The sequence below is a fragment of the Pocillopora damicornis genome, chromosome 10 (assembly GCF_964200805.1).
Source record: "Pocillopora damicornis chromosome 10, jaPocDami1.2, whole genome shotgun sequence".
Taxonomy (NCBI): Eukaryota; Metazoa; Cnidaria; class Anthozoa; order Scleractinia; family Pocilloporidae; genus Pocillopora; species Pocillopora damicornis.
Window position 1 is genome coordinate 14731828 of NC_142679.1, and position 14856 is coordinate 14746683.

General features: G+C 36.6%; 1 protein-coding gene across 4 annotated transcripts; it reads right to left on the reverse strand.

Moving 5' to 3' along the window:
* Positions 1-1082: 1082 nt before the first annotated feature.
* LOC113665448 (uncharacterized) lies at positions 1083-14239 on the reverse strand. 4 transcript variants are annotated; one of them, XM_089184440.1, is made up of 12 exons: positions 13682-14239; positions 11402-11459; positions 10317-10391; positions 9666-9785; positions 9271-9362; positions 8650-8712; positions 7954-8014; positions 7653-7694; positions 7343-7441; positions 5340-5402; positions 3974-4221; positions 1083-2896 (listed from the first exon to the last, which is right to left on the reverse strand). In XM_089184440.1, the coding sequence occupies exons 1-12, from the start codon at positions 13895-13897 to the stop codon at positions 2684-2686; spliced, it is 1350 nt and encodes a 449-aa protein (XP_089040566.1). In that variant the 5' UTR covers positions 13898-14239; the 3' UTR covers positions 1083-2683. The 4 variants fall into 4 exon arrangements, with proteins under 4 accessions (XP_089040566.1, XP_089040565.1, XP_089040568.1 ...); XM_089184439.1 differs by having other exon boundaries at positions 7650-7694; XM_089184442.1 differs by lacking the exon at positions 13682-14239 and adding an exon at positions 12469-12835.
* Between the last annotated feature and the right edge of the window lie 617 nt (positions 14240-14856).

Genomic DNA, 14856 nt, shown 5'->3' on the forward strand with positions numbered 1-14856 from the left:
CAATTTCGACCAACTGTACTCGCCCGAGTCAAATTAGTCAGCAATTCGACAATGAAGATATGCGATTTAGGGAAAAATAAAAAATATACACAAAAAAAATTTAAAGGAATAGGTCAGATGATTAACGCTCATCTCAGTGCGGCGCTCTTCTCGTCACAGTCGACCAGTCATTTTATTTAGCTGGTTTAATCACGTTATTTACACAGATGAAGAACCTTTGACAAATATTTATGGCCTAATCGGTAGGGTCATGTAGAGCTGAACATCGCAGTTGGCGGCCAGGTTATGATCTTAGACTAAACCCATTTGAGATTCTACAGCAAGAGACTGGTTTACCAATATATTTCGTGACCTTTGTATGTAACTCATGTAATATTTTTACCAATGTGTAGATTAACTAAAACGATCCAAAAAGGAAAAAGAAAAGTCATTTGTGAAAAACGCTTGGAAAAGCTTTCCAGTGCGCTCACCTTTTGGATCACTGAAGGTTCGTTTCACGTACACTGCACGATAGTGACAGCACGATTATTGAATTTTCGCTGTGTCAATCATTATGTAACGTGGCTCAACAAGGGTCGCCAATCCGGGAGTAGCACTTATCATAACAATTTCAAATGGACGAATGATATTGCAGAATTGTTTCATAAGCATAGGAAAGACCTGCTGACGTCACACTGAAACATAAATCGAAACCGAAAGCCAACCTCGTTTCCAGGCTTCCTTTGTTCCAAGATAAAGGGGGCTTGGGAACGACTAACATTAAAAACGACATTCAAGAGAAAGAAAAGAACGCTTTGTTTTCCGGGTGTTGCGATTTTTCGTAATTTCTGAAGTTTTTTTTAACATTTATCGGGTATTTTTTTTCTTTATCCTAAACTTAATGTTTTGACAGTCTCTTAAGACTTTGTTCATCAGGGGTCAACTTAAAAAGTTGGAAATGTTTTTCTTTACTTGATCTTCCAACAACGGGGCAGAAAGTGGGGGGGTTTCACCAAACAGCGACATGCCTTAAAACGTCGTTTCGTGCCTAAACCACACCCATCCTAAAGGGTATAGAGAAAAGTTAAATTCAAGTGGCCAACTTAATACAGCTTCATTGTTGATGAAATTTGTATTCCAAAAAGTATTCTTATTTAACAATCATAGATATGATAGAAATATCAACTTACTGATAAAAAAATTAATAGTTCCTGTGTCCGCACTTTTACATACAGCATACAATCTGACTATTTTCAGATGCATCTTTAAAAATGAAATGCATGATCTGCTTTAATAATTCTGATTTGATTATGAATGACGGATGAATGAAACGGAATCGCAACTATGAATCAAAATCTAACTGCTCGTATGTTAATGATAAGCGCCGAGGAATAAAAGAGAAAAAGAATAGAAAAAAAAAAGGGAAAAAAATGACAAAATAACTTAAAAACGATAAAAGACGATCAAAGGGCGCCTGATTCTTTCCACAAAATCAAATCGACTTGCTTATACCTTCCGTCCGAACTGACATGTGCGCAAACAAATATCTTGTAAATCATATATACTATGATCTATTGCTATTATTACTAATATATAATTCATAATCTGACTAATTTGCATCCTTAACGCACGCTACAAATTGTACCAAACATTATTTCCTATAGTAATGTGCGTTATTTTTCAATAGCATGAAAATCATGAAGTTTCTCGCTTACTGCTATCTTTTAATTTTACGTTTTCAATTTTCTGTCGCCTTAATGTTTATGTATGTTGATGATTTTCATCCCGTTATTAACATTTCACATACCCACTAACGTGATTTCCATATCCGGCTGTGAGCAAGCCCTTATAATCAGCGCTGCAGGGTGCGCTGCTGGCTGAAGTTTTCCGGGGGTCTGGCACTAACAGTTATTAGTATATGACTCCTTGCAGACTTGCGCTGTAGAGATAGGTTTTCGGGAGGGTCTGGCACTAACAACTATCAGAACAAGACCCCTTGCTTCTCTTTCTCGAGGCACTCATAAATAGGGCACGCTCGCAGGTTAAGATTTCCGGGGCACTGGTAACCATTCCGTTCTAATTTCTACCAGATTTAGTATATTCAAAGGCTTGCATATTAGCCGAGGATAAATAATAAACTACATCTTAATGAGACCACCATTAAATATCATGTAAATAAGTTAATAAAAGATAAATATTTTAAATCCTGGAATTTAAAACGCTTAATCTATTTTATAAAATCATTTACTGCAGTAAGTATGTTCCCTTTTCTTTTTTACCATCACGGAATATATGATTTGCCTTCTTTTCTTGTAAATGCAACACACGAGCTAACGACTGACATAAGTTTTCTAAAACACTCGACAGGAAAAATTGGTTCTACAGCAAGATAGCACCCCCTGCTGATAAGCTTGTCTGTTCTCCTAAATCTGTTTCACGATAACGTATTGCAATGGCAAGGAAAAATCCCTCATTGATCAACTCTGGGATTTTAAGGGTTAAGGCCGAAAGGAGATACCTTTCTCATATTCTTTGTTTCGCAACAAAAGTCCTCTAATGGCAACTCAGTGAGGACTCATCCTTGCATTGGGGATGGGGGGAAGTGGAAGTGGAAGGGGAAGGGGAAAGCAATTAGGCTGCGGAAAAGGTCATACACTCCATGACTTTTGCCACTGATCTAAGCTTGCAAGATTTCAGGCATTTTCTAAATTGCTAATATCTTCGGTCTGTCGTTAAGACGCTTTAAGATTTCCAAAGCATCATCGGGCCACTTGTAGATAACTTTGGCCCAGAGTGGAAGGGGTTCTGAAGTCAAAGGCATGTCGGGTAGGGTTATACAAACCATCTTCGAAGCTGAGCGAGTACGGGTGTATAAGTCTCGGAGTGCTTCCAGCTCAATCCAAACGCGGTCGGTGTCCTGAAAAGACAAGGTTTCGAAATGCCGTCAGATATCCAAATTTGTGTTTATTTCATTTTATCAGTAGCCCCTATTTCTCAACGTAACAAAGGCATCGCGCAAGTTGAGAGTAATCATATCTTCCCGTGCTACTTAAACTCTGAGAATCGAAACACCTCGCTTCCCGGAGTACTCTCTGAACTGAGGTTTTTCAGCTTACTAATGGCAGATCTAAGTGAAGGGCCAAAGGATGTCATAGTTCCACAGACCTGTGAGTATTTTTACTCCTTGTCTGAAGCCAAAATTTAGAAAACGGCATGATCGTATATTACTATCCAATTTGAAGTATTTAAAATTTAACTATCTTGAAACATTTACTGACTCATTTAGGTTCGATCTGTGTTTTGTTTGGAGCTTCCTCTCCCTCTATCATAAGTGCAAGATGCATCACTGCTTGCCAATTTCTTTTGACTTGCGTAAAGGATTACGTCGAAAAAAAGAGATTCATCGTAGAAAATAAATATTTATCATATAAACTATGGTGTTATACAAGGATTTTAAACCCTGAGAAAAGCCGTAACGACACACGTGAAAAAAAATACGATGTTTTTTCACATGTGTTTGATGTCGCCAATTAGCTGCTGTCATGTCACTCGCCTTTCGTGACACTCGGTCGGGTTGATGAATGAACGGCAAAGCCCTCACGAATCTCAATACAAGGTAGTTTGTGGAACTTTCTTGGATTATCGCGGCTAAAACACTAAAAGAAGGCGAAGAAAACCAATATACGAAAATAAAAACCGAAAATTACGTCTTCAGTGGCTTTGATAATGGTATTTTTCGCGGCTAAGAACGAAAATCGACAACTGCAAGATTTGCCACAGGCCGATTTTGGCCGTTTACCTGAAAGACTTCCGTCGGTAACGGCAAAGTCAATAAACGAGAATTTTGTATATTAAAAATCACGCCCATCGTTGTTTTTGTAATCAAGATTCAACGTATTTTTCCATCTTGAGCCTTAGCGCCAACGCACTGTACGATTTTCAGATGGCCAAGAACAAACGAGCATCCGAAAAAGGAGAAGTACCATGTATTTACCTGAGACTGGAAGCCTTCACACCCATCCAGAACGAGGTTTATCAAACCAGGTGACAAGAAAACCAGCACCTTATTAGCTTTTCTAATTTGGCTTTCTCCCCAACGCGTAGGACCCTGGGAAGTTATTTCTGTAGACACCATAACGTCCATGATGACATTATAACCGTTCTGGCGAAAGTAGTTCACAATCGAGGCCACTTCGTCTCGAAAAGCGTCACTTTCTGGATAATAACAGGTGTAGTATAGCTCTGTTAAAAAAAATAGAAAAAAGGGAGAACATAATTGGTAATATTTCCTGCTTAATCTTTTTCACCATCCTGATAGATGTTTTAGGCGTTAAAGAAATCCTCAGGGAGCGGCAAAAGAATCCCTTACACTCCTTGCATTTCGTGTGGCTTAAGTATAAAAAATAATCTATTTCCCACGTAAGAAGCTTTCAAGACTAGCTGCGGTAGCCCAAATATCGCCATTCCTGGTAAACTGAAGGTTGGAGAAACATTATACCTGAGTTCAGGTGATCAGTTCGTGGACAAAAAAGCGCGGGAAACGCATGCCGCGGCTGCCATTTTGCTCATCACCGAAGCGCGCATACGAAGCGACTGGTCATCAGGTCATCGTGTATCTTCGCGTATTGTGGTTTTAGATGACGATATATATACTGTTTTCTTAACAAGATTAATTCTTTAGACAGTGCAAAGGAAAGGAAGCGAAAACGATGAAAATTCTTTGCACAATGAAGAATTTGCCGGGAAGAAATCGTAAATTATGGCCATGTGTGTCTTTTGTCGTGCACAGTATCCATGAAGGACTTTCCGGATTCCTTCGCAAGTAGATCCAAGGTTTTTATCAGGTAAGGGCATCGGAGTATAATAGAGCTTCAGCTAACAGCTGCAAGTGATTTCTGGACGTACAAGACAGAATGGTTGTTACGTTTTGGAACAAGTAACTCAGTTTTAAATCAGAGAAACTGCGTTAGTACGATTCATCATCTCAACTGCGTAAGCTTATCTCTTTCTTCAGTAAGAAATTATCCACTGGAAAAAGCTGCCGTAGCTCGCGCGAAATAAATTTTGCACATAAGACTCGTTGAAACACACGACGAACAAGCACCAAAGATTAAGAAAAAAAAAAAAGGAAAAAAGAAGAGAGATGTTAATGATGTTGATACATTTGCTTCCCATCCGCCATCTAACCTCTATGGAACCTCCAACGTTATAGGATCAAACAAACGCTTCCGTTATCCCAGTAACTCATTGTTTACAAATGCACGTGTATTATCGACCTACAAATCTATATCATTACAATAATAATCTTAATGAACTATGGTCAGGAACATTGTCCTCTAAAAAATCTCAGATAAGCCCACCTTTTTCGTCTTTTTTCTCTTCTAGTCTCGGGGGTTCTGGTGGAGGCATACGAGGGGTGCTTCCTTTAAAAATCAGGAGAAACTCTAAATCAAAATTTGATCAGAAATAGCTGATGGAGATGATTAATAATGATGATGATGTTAGTGAGAAGTTCAAATATAGAGTAGTAATGATAACAACAGGCTCACAGAGATCATAACCATGAAAACATGTTTACATCCTCGCAGCTAAGAACACTACTGAAACTAGTAGTTGTAAGTAGGACCTGAAAAAAATTTCAGGCCCGTACGGGATTTGAACCCATGACCTCTGCGATACCGGTGCAGCGCTCTACCAATTGAGCTAACAAGCCAACTGGGAGCTGGTCAATGAATTGGGTACAAATAAACATCCGAGTGAATGAAGATTTAGATATATGAAAATTCACATATTTGCACTGCGGTGGAAAGATGAAATTAGAAGATCCTCGCAGCTAAGAACACTACTGAAACTAGTAGTTGTAAGTAGGACCTGAAAAAAATTTCAGGCCCGTACGGGATTTGAACCCATGACCTCTGCGATACCGGTGCAGCGCTCTACCAATTGAGCTAACAAGCCAACTGGGAGCTGGTCAATGAATTGGGTACAAATAAACATCCGAGTGAATGAAGATTTAGATATATGAAAATTCACATATTTGCACTGCGGTGGAAAGATGAAATTAGAAGATCCTCGCAGCTAAGAACACTACTGAAACTAGTAGTTGTAAGTAGGACCTGAGAAAAATTTCAGGCCCGTACGGGATTTGAACCCATGACCTCTGCGATACCGGTGCAGCGCTCTACCAATTGAGCTAACAAGCCAACTGGGAGCTGGTCAATGAATTGGGTACAAATAAACATCCGAGTGAATGAAGATTTAGATATATGAAAATTCACATATTTGCACTGCGGTGGAAAGATGAAATTAGAAGATCCTCGCAGCTAAGAACACTACTGAAACTAGTAGTTGTAAGTAGGACCTGAAAAAAATTTCAGGCCCGTACGGGATTTGAACCCATGACCTCTGCGACCGGTATCGCAGAGGTCATGGGTTCAAATCCCGTACGGGCCTGAAATTTTTTTCAGGTCCTACTTACAACTACTAGTTTCAGTAGTGTTCTTAGCTGCGAGGATCTTCTAATTTCATCTTTCCACCGCAGTGCAAATATGTGAATTTTCATATATCTAAATCTTCATTCACTCGGATGTTTATTTGTACCCAATTCATTGACCAGCTCCCAGTTGGCTTGTTAGCTCAATTGGTAGAGCGCTGCACCGGTATTGCAGAGGTCATGGGTTCAAATCCCGTACGGGCCTGAAATTTTTTTCAGGTCCTACTTACAACTACTAGTTTCAGTAGTGTTCTTAGCTGCGAGGATCTTCTAATTTCATCTTTCCACCGCAGTGCAAATATGTGAATTTTCATATATCTAAATCTTCATGTTTACATCCACAGGTCAATATGTTGGTGATACAAAGTAACTCAGCCTATCGAAATAATAAGAGTATTGAAGTCCTGAGTTGGCTATTAACAGAAATATTGTCATCATTCTTCAAAATTGATGTTGAAATTTTATAATGGTCCTGAGAAAATGTTGAGACAAACTAAATTGAGTGCTAGGTTTAAATAGTAACAAAATAAACTAAGACAATACAATGGAAATAACTGCTCTGCTAATTATCTGATGTACACCAACAATAATTCCTGCATATATGGAGTAAATATGAACTGTTAACTATAACCCTCATGCACTATAAGGCATGAAACTGGTGGGAAGAAAATTTTGCTCTGCTGCAATCAAACTCTTTACTTACATTCAACTAGTAATATTTGTTGAAGGATGGGTAGGTATGTTTGATTATCAACAACACTAACTGTGTCTGGGGGAAGATTGTTTAAATGAGTGAGTGACACTAGCAGCATTAATCTGAATACACATGACTCTTTATACCAATTACATCATAAGAAGTTCAGCATTTACCTTGGCATGGCCTTTTCCTAACTAGAGCAAACAACAGCAAAAGCATAACCACTCCTGCTACTATTCCTCCTACTATAGAGCTTACAAGTTTAACTGTGTCTGTAACAACAAACCACGCAAGAAAAGTTAGGTGTCTCCTAAGAACAATGAAATTAAGTGCAAATTGAAGATATTCTATCAAATTCAGCTAATTATAAGCATGCTGAAATCTGAAAAAGAAGATCTAGGGGTGACATGTTCATTACTTATACAACGCAGAGGTTTACAAGAATACTGTGCATGTACTGCAGATATTAGTATGGCTTACCACCTTTTTTAGCTTCAGTTAGCATAGGAATTCTTCGTGCAGGGGCTGCAAATACACCAGAAAGATTCAATTTTATGGGCAGGAATATAAAGTTCTGCTTGAAAATAAGTCATATATATACATATTTATTTATCCAATTAGAATTTTCTAGGTTGAATTATGACATTTACTAGATGGTATTCATCATACTTCTATTCACTAATTGTTTTTGAACCTTATTCACTTCTTAGAAAATATCCATTGAACAATGCATCCATCATAGCTTTTAAGACTTCCAAGCTGATGAAAAAAGATGGATTCTTACCATATGGAGAAAACGTTTGAAGAGATACAGGAGCTTTTTTGCTAAATGGGAAGGTCACAACCTAAGGACAGAAAAAAAGCAAAAAAATGAAGTGGCAATTTCACTACTAACAATAACAAATGAAAAGAAAACCCAAGCAAAACACAATTACTGGTATTAATAGCAACAGCATTACCAATGTAACAAAACTTTAGAATCAATGACTGAGCAACAATGACTGGGTGGGTCCTTTTAACCTTCCCATCCACCCATACATTTTGGGATCATTGTAAGCAAATAATACTATGCATATTCCTAAAAACAGGAAATCTGATGAGGTGAAGAAGCTCTGATGCTCATGGAGAGGGCACATGAAAATAAAAAATGTGAATTCATGTGGCTCTGTTAAAAATCCTTTTTAACTTCTTCAACCAGAACAAGGGAATACCTTAATTGTATTTCTTCAAAGTGATAATATATAGTAAGACAGAGACTGTGAGCATAAGTTATATCTCAAAAACCAAGTAAAAACTACCTTATGGCAAAGTTGCATAACAGAAAGATACTGCTGAGTGCTTGCAAAAAGACCAAACTATATTACATGTACCTTTTTATTTAGAAAAGTTAAATATCAGCTTTGCTATTCATCTCATTCTTGATGATAATGCCGCAAATTAAGTAATATACAAATTATAAATTGATTTAGGTTATACATACTGCAGCAAAAAGATGTTCAGGCTTTTCCCAATAAGCCAGTGGCACTGAATAATCTGTTTGGTTCTAAGGTTTTCAGATCATGCAAAAAATATATCTGTAATCATGTAATCATAACACATTATGAAAGACCATACCACCATTTAATCAGAAGTTAAAGTACCCCTAAAGATATTGATTTACGACTTGTATTTTTCCACTGTTAAGGTCCATCATATTAAGATATGATACAAGGGGATTAGAAATAAACCATACTGTATGTAGTCCATTAGGTGGCCAAATTATGATAAATTACTTTCTACCCTGAAATATAATTGAAACCAGTAAAAAGCAGCCACACAAATTATCAATGGACATGTCTATTTTCCTTAATTGTTATGAGAATCACCATGAAAAAGACTTTTGATTAAGATGCTAATGACCATAATGACATTAATGATTACCCTATTACACACCATTGAATTAAAGTTGTTGTTTACCACTCAAGCACTCAAATTGATGGAGTCATGTTAAAACCATAACCATGGTTTAGGTCCTCATGATTAACATTATCTTGCAATATGAAGCCTGTGTCTGAAGAAACTCAATTTCCCCCTTTTGGAAAAAGAAATATGCAAACCTTACCTTTGGAATAATTTTGCACTTGTCTACTGAGTCATCAATGCATCTATCACATTGAACTTTGTAGATAAATGCATAAGCTGACCAGTTATAATCTGTCAAGAAGACAATGATTTAATTTTCTTTAGTCTAAGCAAAGAGATCTTAAATTAAGAAGTGTTTATTCAACTAAAATGTGTCTTACATTTACCAAAGTACAGAACCTCAAACTTCAACACTACATACAATAAATCAAGATGGGAATTATTTGTTGTTCCTCATTTACAATTTAGGATAATTTATAGTAATCTTGATACAGTGATCTTTTCAAATTGGTATTTCCTTGAGATCTTCATTCAACATATTATTCCTGATTAATTACTTGCAACCACTGAAGCATGGCAGAACCATTCCACTACCTGTTTTGGAAGAATTCTTTTTCTCCCACACAACATCAATATCCTTTTCTTTGAATTTTACTGAACGTATCTTAACAGGAAGTGGTTTGTTTCTTGACTGTACAGCAGAGGTCATGCACTCTGTTGATAAATTTCCAAAAGAAATAGATTTTTTTCTAATACATTATCAATACATAAACAGTTATTTAATATGTGTAACTTAAGAAGTAAACATGTTTATACACATCAGTTTCCATTTTAACGTGATTTAGGGAAGCTCATCTGTAACATATAGTGGAAAATTTGCTAATCTAAAAGAGTTTTCATAAACCTCTTTTATAAGTCACTATATCAAAATTTTGTCAATTGTTTATGTGCTATAGTGATGTTACCGGTAATCCCTCCCTTCTCATCAAATTCTGTTTTTCCTTTCTTTTTCATCAGTTAAAGCTTAAATCAGACTTACTAAGGTATGTACCAATCTTCTGCTGACTGGCTGGTTAAAATTATATGCAGAATGTGCACTGATTTATTGTAGTCTTTAGGTGTTGCATTTTCACCTTTCATCTTATGACACACCAGATATGCTAATGATAGACTAGTCCTGAAAACACTTTAAATATTACATGTACATCCTGAATGTTGGATCCTTGCTTTTTTATTTCAACTTACCATTTTGGTACTCTGCACTTCTCTGTTGCCTGATGGAAGAACTATCTCTTTTTTTCCTATTTTTGTGCATTGTGTCTAAAATTGAATTTAATAGAGACATAGTGGGTGGAAATAGATTTTAATTAATTTGTGGACACCCACAACAAAGGAAGGTACCTACTACTGTGAAACTTCAAGGTTACAAACAGAAATGTAACTTATGAAATGAAACTTTTCCAATGAGCACATCAAAACTATAAAACTCCACACTGCCCTTACTCATTTGAAGTTTGTTTTAAAGGACTACAAAAGGATCCCAGTGTTAAATTGAATTTGTTTTGCCAGTTTAGTTTTGAATTTTTACACTGAACTGACAGATTTCTAGAACATGTAGACAAAACATTAAAATACGACAACTGTCAATGTTGCCTGATGTCTATAATTATCAGGTGACTCCCATGGGAAATGTGAAATCTACTCAGATTACCTATTTGACGTGATAACAGTTCTGGGAATGTAGGAAATTGAAAATTATTATTTCATGATCAAGGGCTGGAAGACTCTTGTAAACAAATTGTTTTTAAAAGCATCTTTGCCTATCCTTGTGTATCCACTCTTACCTACTTTTAACCATGGGTGACTTGTTCAAAACACAACTCAGATAACCCATGATTGATGCAAAATTCTAATGTAATTTTGTAACATTTTAGTGAGGTTTACCATTCTTTGAAGATTTTGTTATCTTCAGGTTTGTGTTACACTCAGCCAAATAAAAGGAATGATGCAAATCTGATATCAGATTCCACATTCATCCTGAGTTATCTCAACCTAGCTTTGAGCAACCAGGCCCATGACAACACAACAAAAGAAAAGGAAAAATCAAGACCAATTGTTAAACCTATCCCTGGTTATATTTTCAAATCCTTTCAAACAACTGGCCAAAGTAGCATCACACATGGTAGGTCAGGCATACTACATAATGCTTTATCACAACACCATCTTGCACCACTGAATAAGATGTTTACATTTCAGGCTTACTCGCATAATGTACATCTGACCTAAATTAGTAAGCAACTTAATGAGTATAATCTACATGTATATTTTACCTCTGTGTGAAGATAATTTTTCTTGGCAACTTGTGACACATTCCTCAAAAGAAATCACCTAGCAAAACAAAAGTTAAACAGACCCAATATTTTACAAAGAATTTGTTAGATCTTATTTTTCAGGTTTCAAGTAACAGTCAACCTGTTACTGAATGCTGCTTTATTAGTCCAGTTTGGCTGACATTTACTATGATGCTCATAGTTATTGTAAATAGAGGAAGGTATTGCAAGAGTCAGTCTATTAAAATTAGTTTCCATGAAGACTTTGACAACTCATTCATGATACCTTTACCTCCTATAGGTGTTTATCATTGGTAAGAGATTGGAAAAGGAAACTGTTAAAAAAACTGATGGCATGCATCATATAACTTCATGTATGATTATCATAATTGTGATGATGACAATGGAAATAATAATAATAATAATGATAATCATCATCATCATAATCATTTCAACAGCAACATGGGTAATCAACACAAACATAACTTATAGGAAGTCCCATTTAATATTGAGTTAACAACCTGTGATGCTGTGATAACTTTGCCTTAAATGATTTATTTCTATACCATGTTAATATTGCTCTTTGACATAGTTTTCTTAGGAGGAGCAAGGACTCATTTCACAGAGCCATTGATTATCAGCAAATTGTTAAGATAAGACACGTTGCAAGGGCAGGCACAATAAACTGAAAGGGTGATGACTCGTATGCAAACCAATAGTGATTAGAAACTGCGACAGAGCACAATAGTATAGCACAGAATGCATTTATGCCGGCTAAAAATTAGGAAACATTGACACGGGCCAAAAAAAGTCATGTTTCCATCCTATCCATTAATGAGGACATTAATTTAGTAACTACTACAAGTAATACGAATACAATGCAGCTGATGAAAAACACATTTCAGGCCCGTTTCAGACGTCAAACTTTACATGTGCTGAACTGAATACCAATTTGGATCGACCTAAATAACAACATTCGACAGTTGATTCAAATGTCGAACCTAGTTAACTTGAACTTAATTGAAAAAGTGAATATGACTATATTGCAGTCAGCGGTTATTGCTTACCCATATGGCGGAAAAATGCGGGAAAGACAAATTGTGGAAGTGAAGAGGTTCTTGCAAATGCGATGAAGGAGGATAGAAGAGGGCGACTCAAGATGTATTTAGAATTAAACGACCTCGCTGCCAGGAGGAAACGAGTTTTGAATTTAGCTTGCCTTCTTATATTACTCATTTCCCAAAGGAACAGCACCGTTCCTCGTCCAGTTCGTACTTGTCATCGGCTACAAAGAACTACAGGCTGGTGGCATACAGAAGTAGTTCACGCACCTCAGGCATGTATATTTCGAGCTCACGGTGCAAGAGGAACACATGTTTTCCGCTCTCCCTACCATTTTGTCGCAAACCAAGTTGTGTGCGCATGACAAATAAACGAAACATGCAGGACTCTGGGTTAAAATTTATTTATTTAATGTATTTGTAACAAATGCATTATATTCGGCACATGAAACGGTTTAATGTATGGAATGAAGTTGATCTTTTGCCGATCTATTCGACAAGCCCCGTTGAATAGAACGGTAGGTGGACCCAAACAAATCTGTCGAACCTAACTGTTTCAAACGTTGCGGCACTAGTAAAGTTTGATGTTCGAACCAGTGTCACAGCGGATATGGACCCCCCTTCACAGATTTGAACCCCCTTACCAAACTTTCTTTTTAAGCATTGTTTGTATCGTATTTGGTGAATAATTCTATTGGCAAGCTTTTTGTCGACGTTCTTTTCAATCACAAGACAACATTCCTTAATAAAGGTAAAAAAAAAAACCGGCCATTTCCTCCCAATTCTGCCGCATTTATTATAGCGAGTCGTATACTATACGCAAGATTTAGATGCCATTTAACAACTGCATTTGAACTATTGAAATTGTTACAATAAATATTTGCTTCTTCTGATGCAAATCAACACTGATACGAAATGTCATAACAATTGATACTAATAATAACTAATTTAGTAATAACTTAATAACTACTAATAATAACTTGTTTAGTAATTAAAATTCGTAAAACAATGGAGTTTTTCGCTCGACTTGTTATCCGGGAAGTGAAGAATCCGATGGTGTGAAACGTTGGTAACCGAAAGTTTTCATCATTTTGCATAAGTCACGACATTTCCAATTAAAGCATTCGTAACTGCGTTTTATTGAAGCATGTCTTCTTAAGAATTCAACCAGATATTGATTCTATAATTCAAGCACTTCGAATGATTTTTATCTCCCTACCTTGCTGACATCTGAGACACAACGGAGATGACATGGAGACGGTGGATCTCGTTTCGATTGCGAGAGTCTGCCGTGCAGAGATGCATACTTCCCTGAAGAAAGCGTTGATGCGTCAAGAAAATAAATGACGATTATAAAAGCAGAAAACCTTTTGGCAATCGTCTGCAAACCATTCGACATTGCTCTCTGGACTGTGGTTACATTTTCACTGGGCATCAAGGGATATTCGTAGTGATTTAACGTCCAGCTCAGGACGATCCTTCAGTTAAGTTGACGGATGGAGTACTGTATTTGTGTATTATGGTGCACATGCTCTCACTCGGACAATCATCAGAAATAAACAAAGGTCCGTAGACAGGAAGTCGCAATAATCGACTTGCGTAATATCCATTTTAAAAAAAAGCTTCATCATATTTCGTTTTCGATCGTTTGTGACCCTTATTTTGATTTCAGGATGAACATGCCTCATGAAAATTAATCGCTAGAGAAGAACCAAAGCAATATTAAAATTTCAAGTCCTTTTGCGGCGAGAGCAGGTGGACATCAAGTTCAGTAATCAAACGTGTCAGTCTAACATGCAAATTTTTTTGCTCTGCTTTACGTGTTTTATTATGTTTACATATTCATGACGTCAGCCAGACCAAGTTAAGTTATCTGCTAAAATATAGGTAAAAAAAGGAAAATAATTTGGCAGATGAGAAGAAAACTTTCACTTTTTTATCGTTCTCTTCTTGAAGAAAAGGAAAGACGTAAAAAGGGGAGAAGGAAAAGAGAGCAGAAAGAAGGAGAGAAGACAGAAATAGGAAGGAAAGGTGAGGATGATTAGAGAAAATTAACTTGAAGGGTCTTTGGTACTTTTCTGTGTCTGTTTAAAATTAGTTTTGGTTTCTATAGCTGCGAAAGTTAACACTCTTAATCCACTTTGTTATACTTATTTACGTTTCCTTTAAACCTTTAAACCCTAAGAGTGACCAGCGTCCAATTTCTCCTTACAATAATACTGCTGAATAATTTTTTAATATCGTAAGAGTAAAGGAAATGATTTCCAACTTTAGAAGCTTTGGTTATTACACGAATTCTCTCTGTCAATACCAAAGGAAACGTTTAGCAAGAGTATGAAAAACATGGACACTGATTTTATGGTGTAAAGGATTAAGACGGCCACAATCCTTGTC

Bases quoted from the DNA above. Each gene is read 5' to 3' on its own strand.
- LOC113665448 (XM_089184439.1), bottom strand. From the start codon at position 13,897: ATGCCCAGTGAAAATGTAACCACAGTCCAGAGAGCAATGTCGAATGGT. The intron at 9,786-10,316 runs GTAAGTTGAAAT...ATTTATCAACAG, and splicing joins AAGTGCAGAGTACCAAAATG to AGTGCATGACCTCTGCTGTA. The intron at 9,363-9,665 runs GTAGTGGAATGG...TCTTCTTGACAG, and splicing joins AAAGAATTCTTCCAAAACAG to ATTATAACTGGTCAGCTTAT.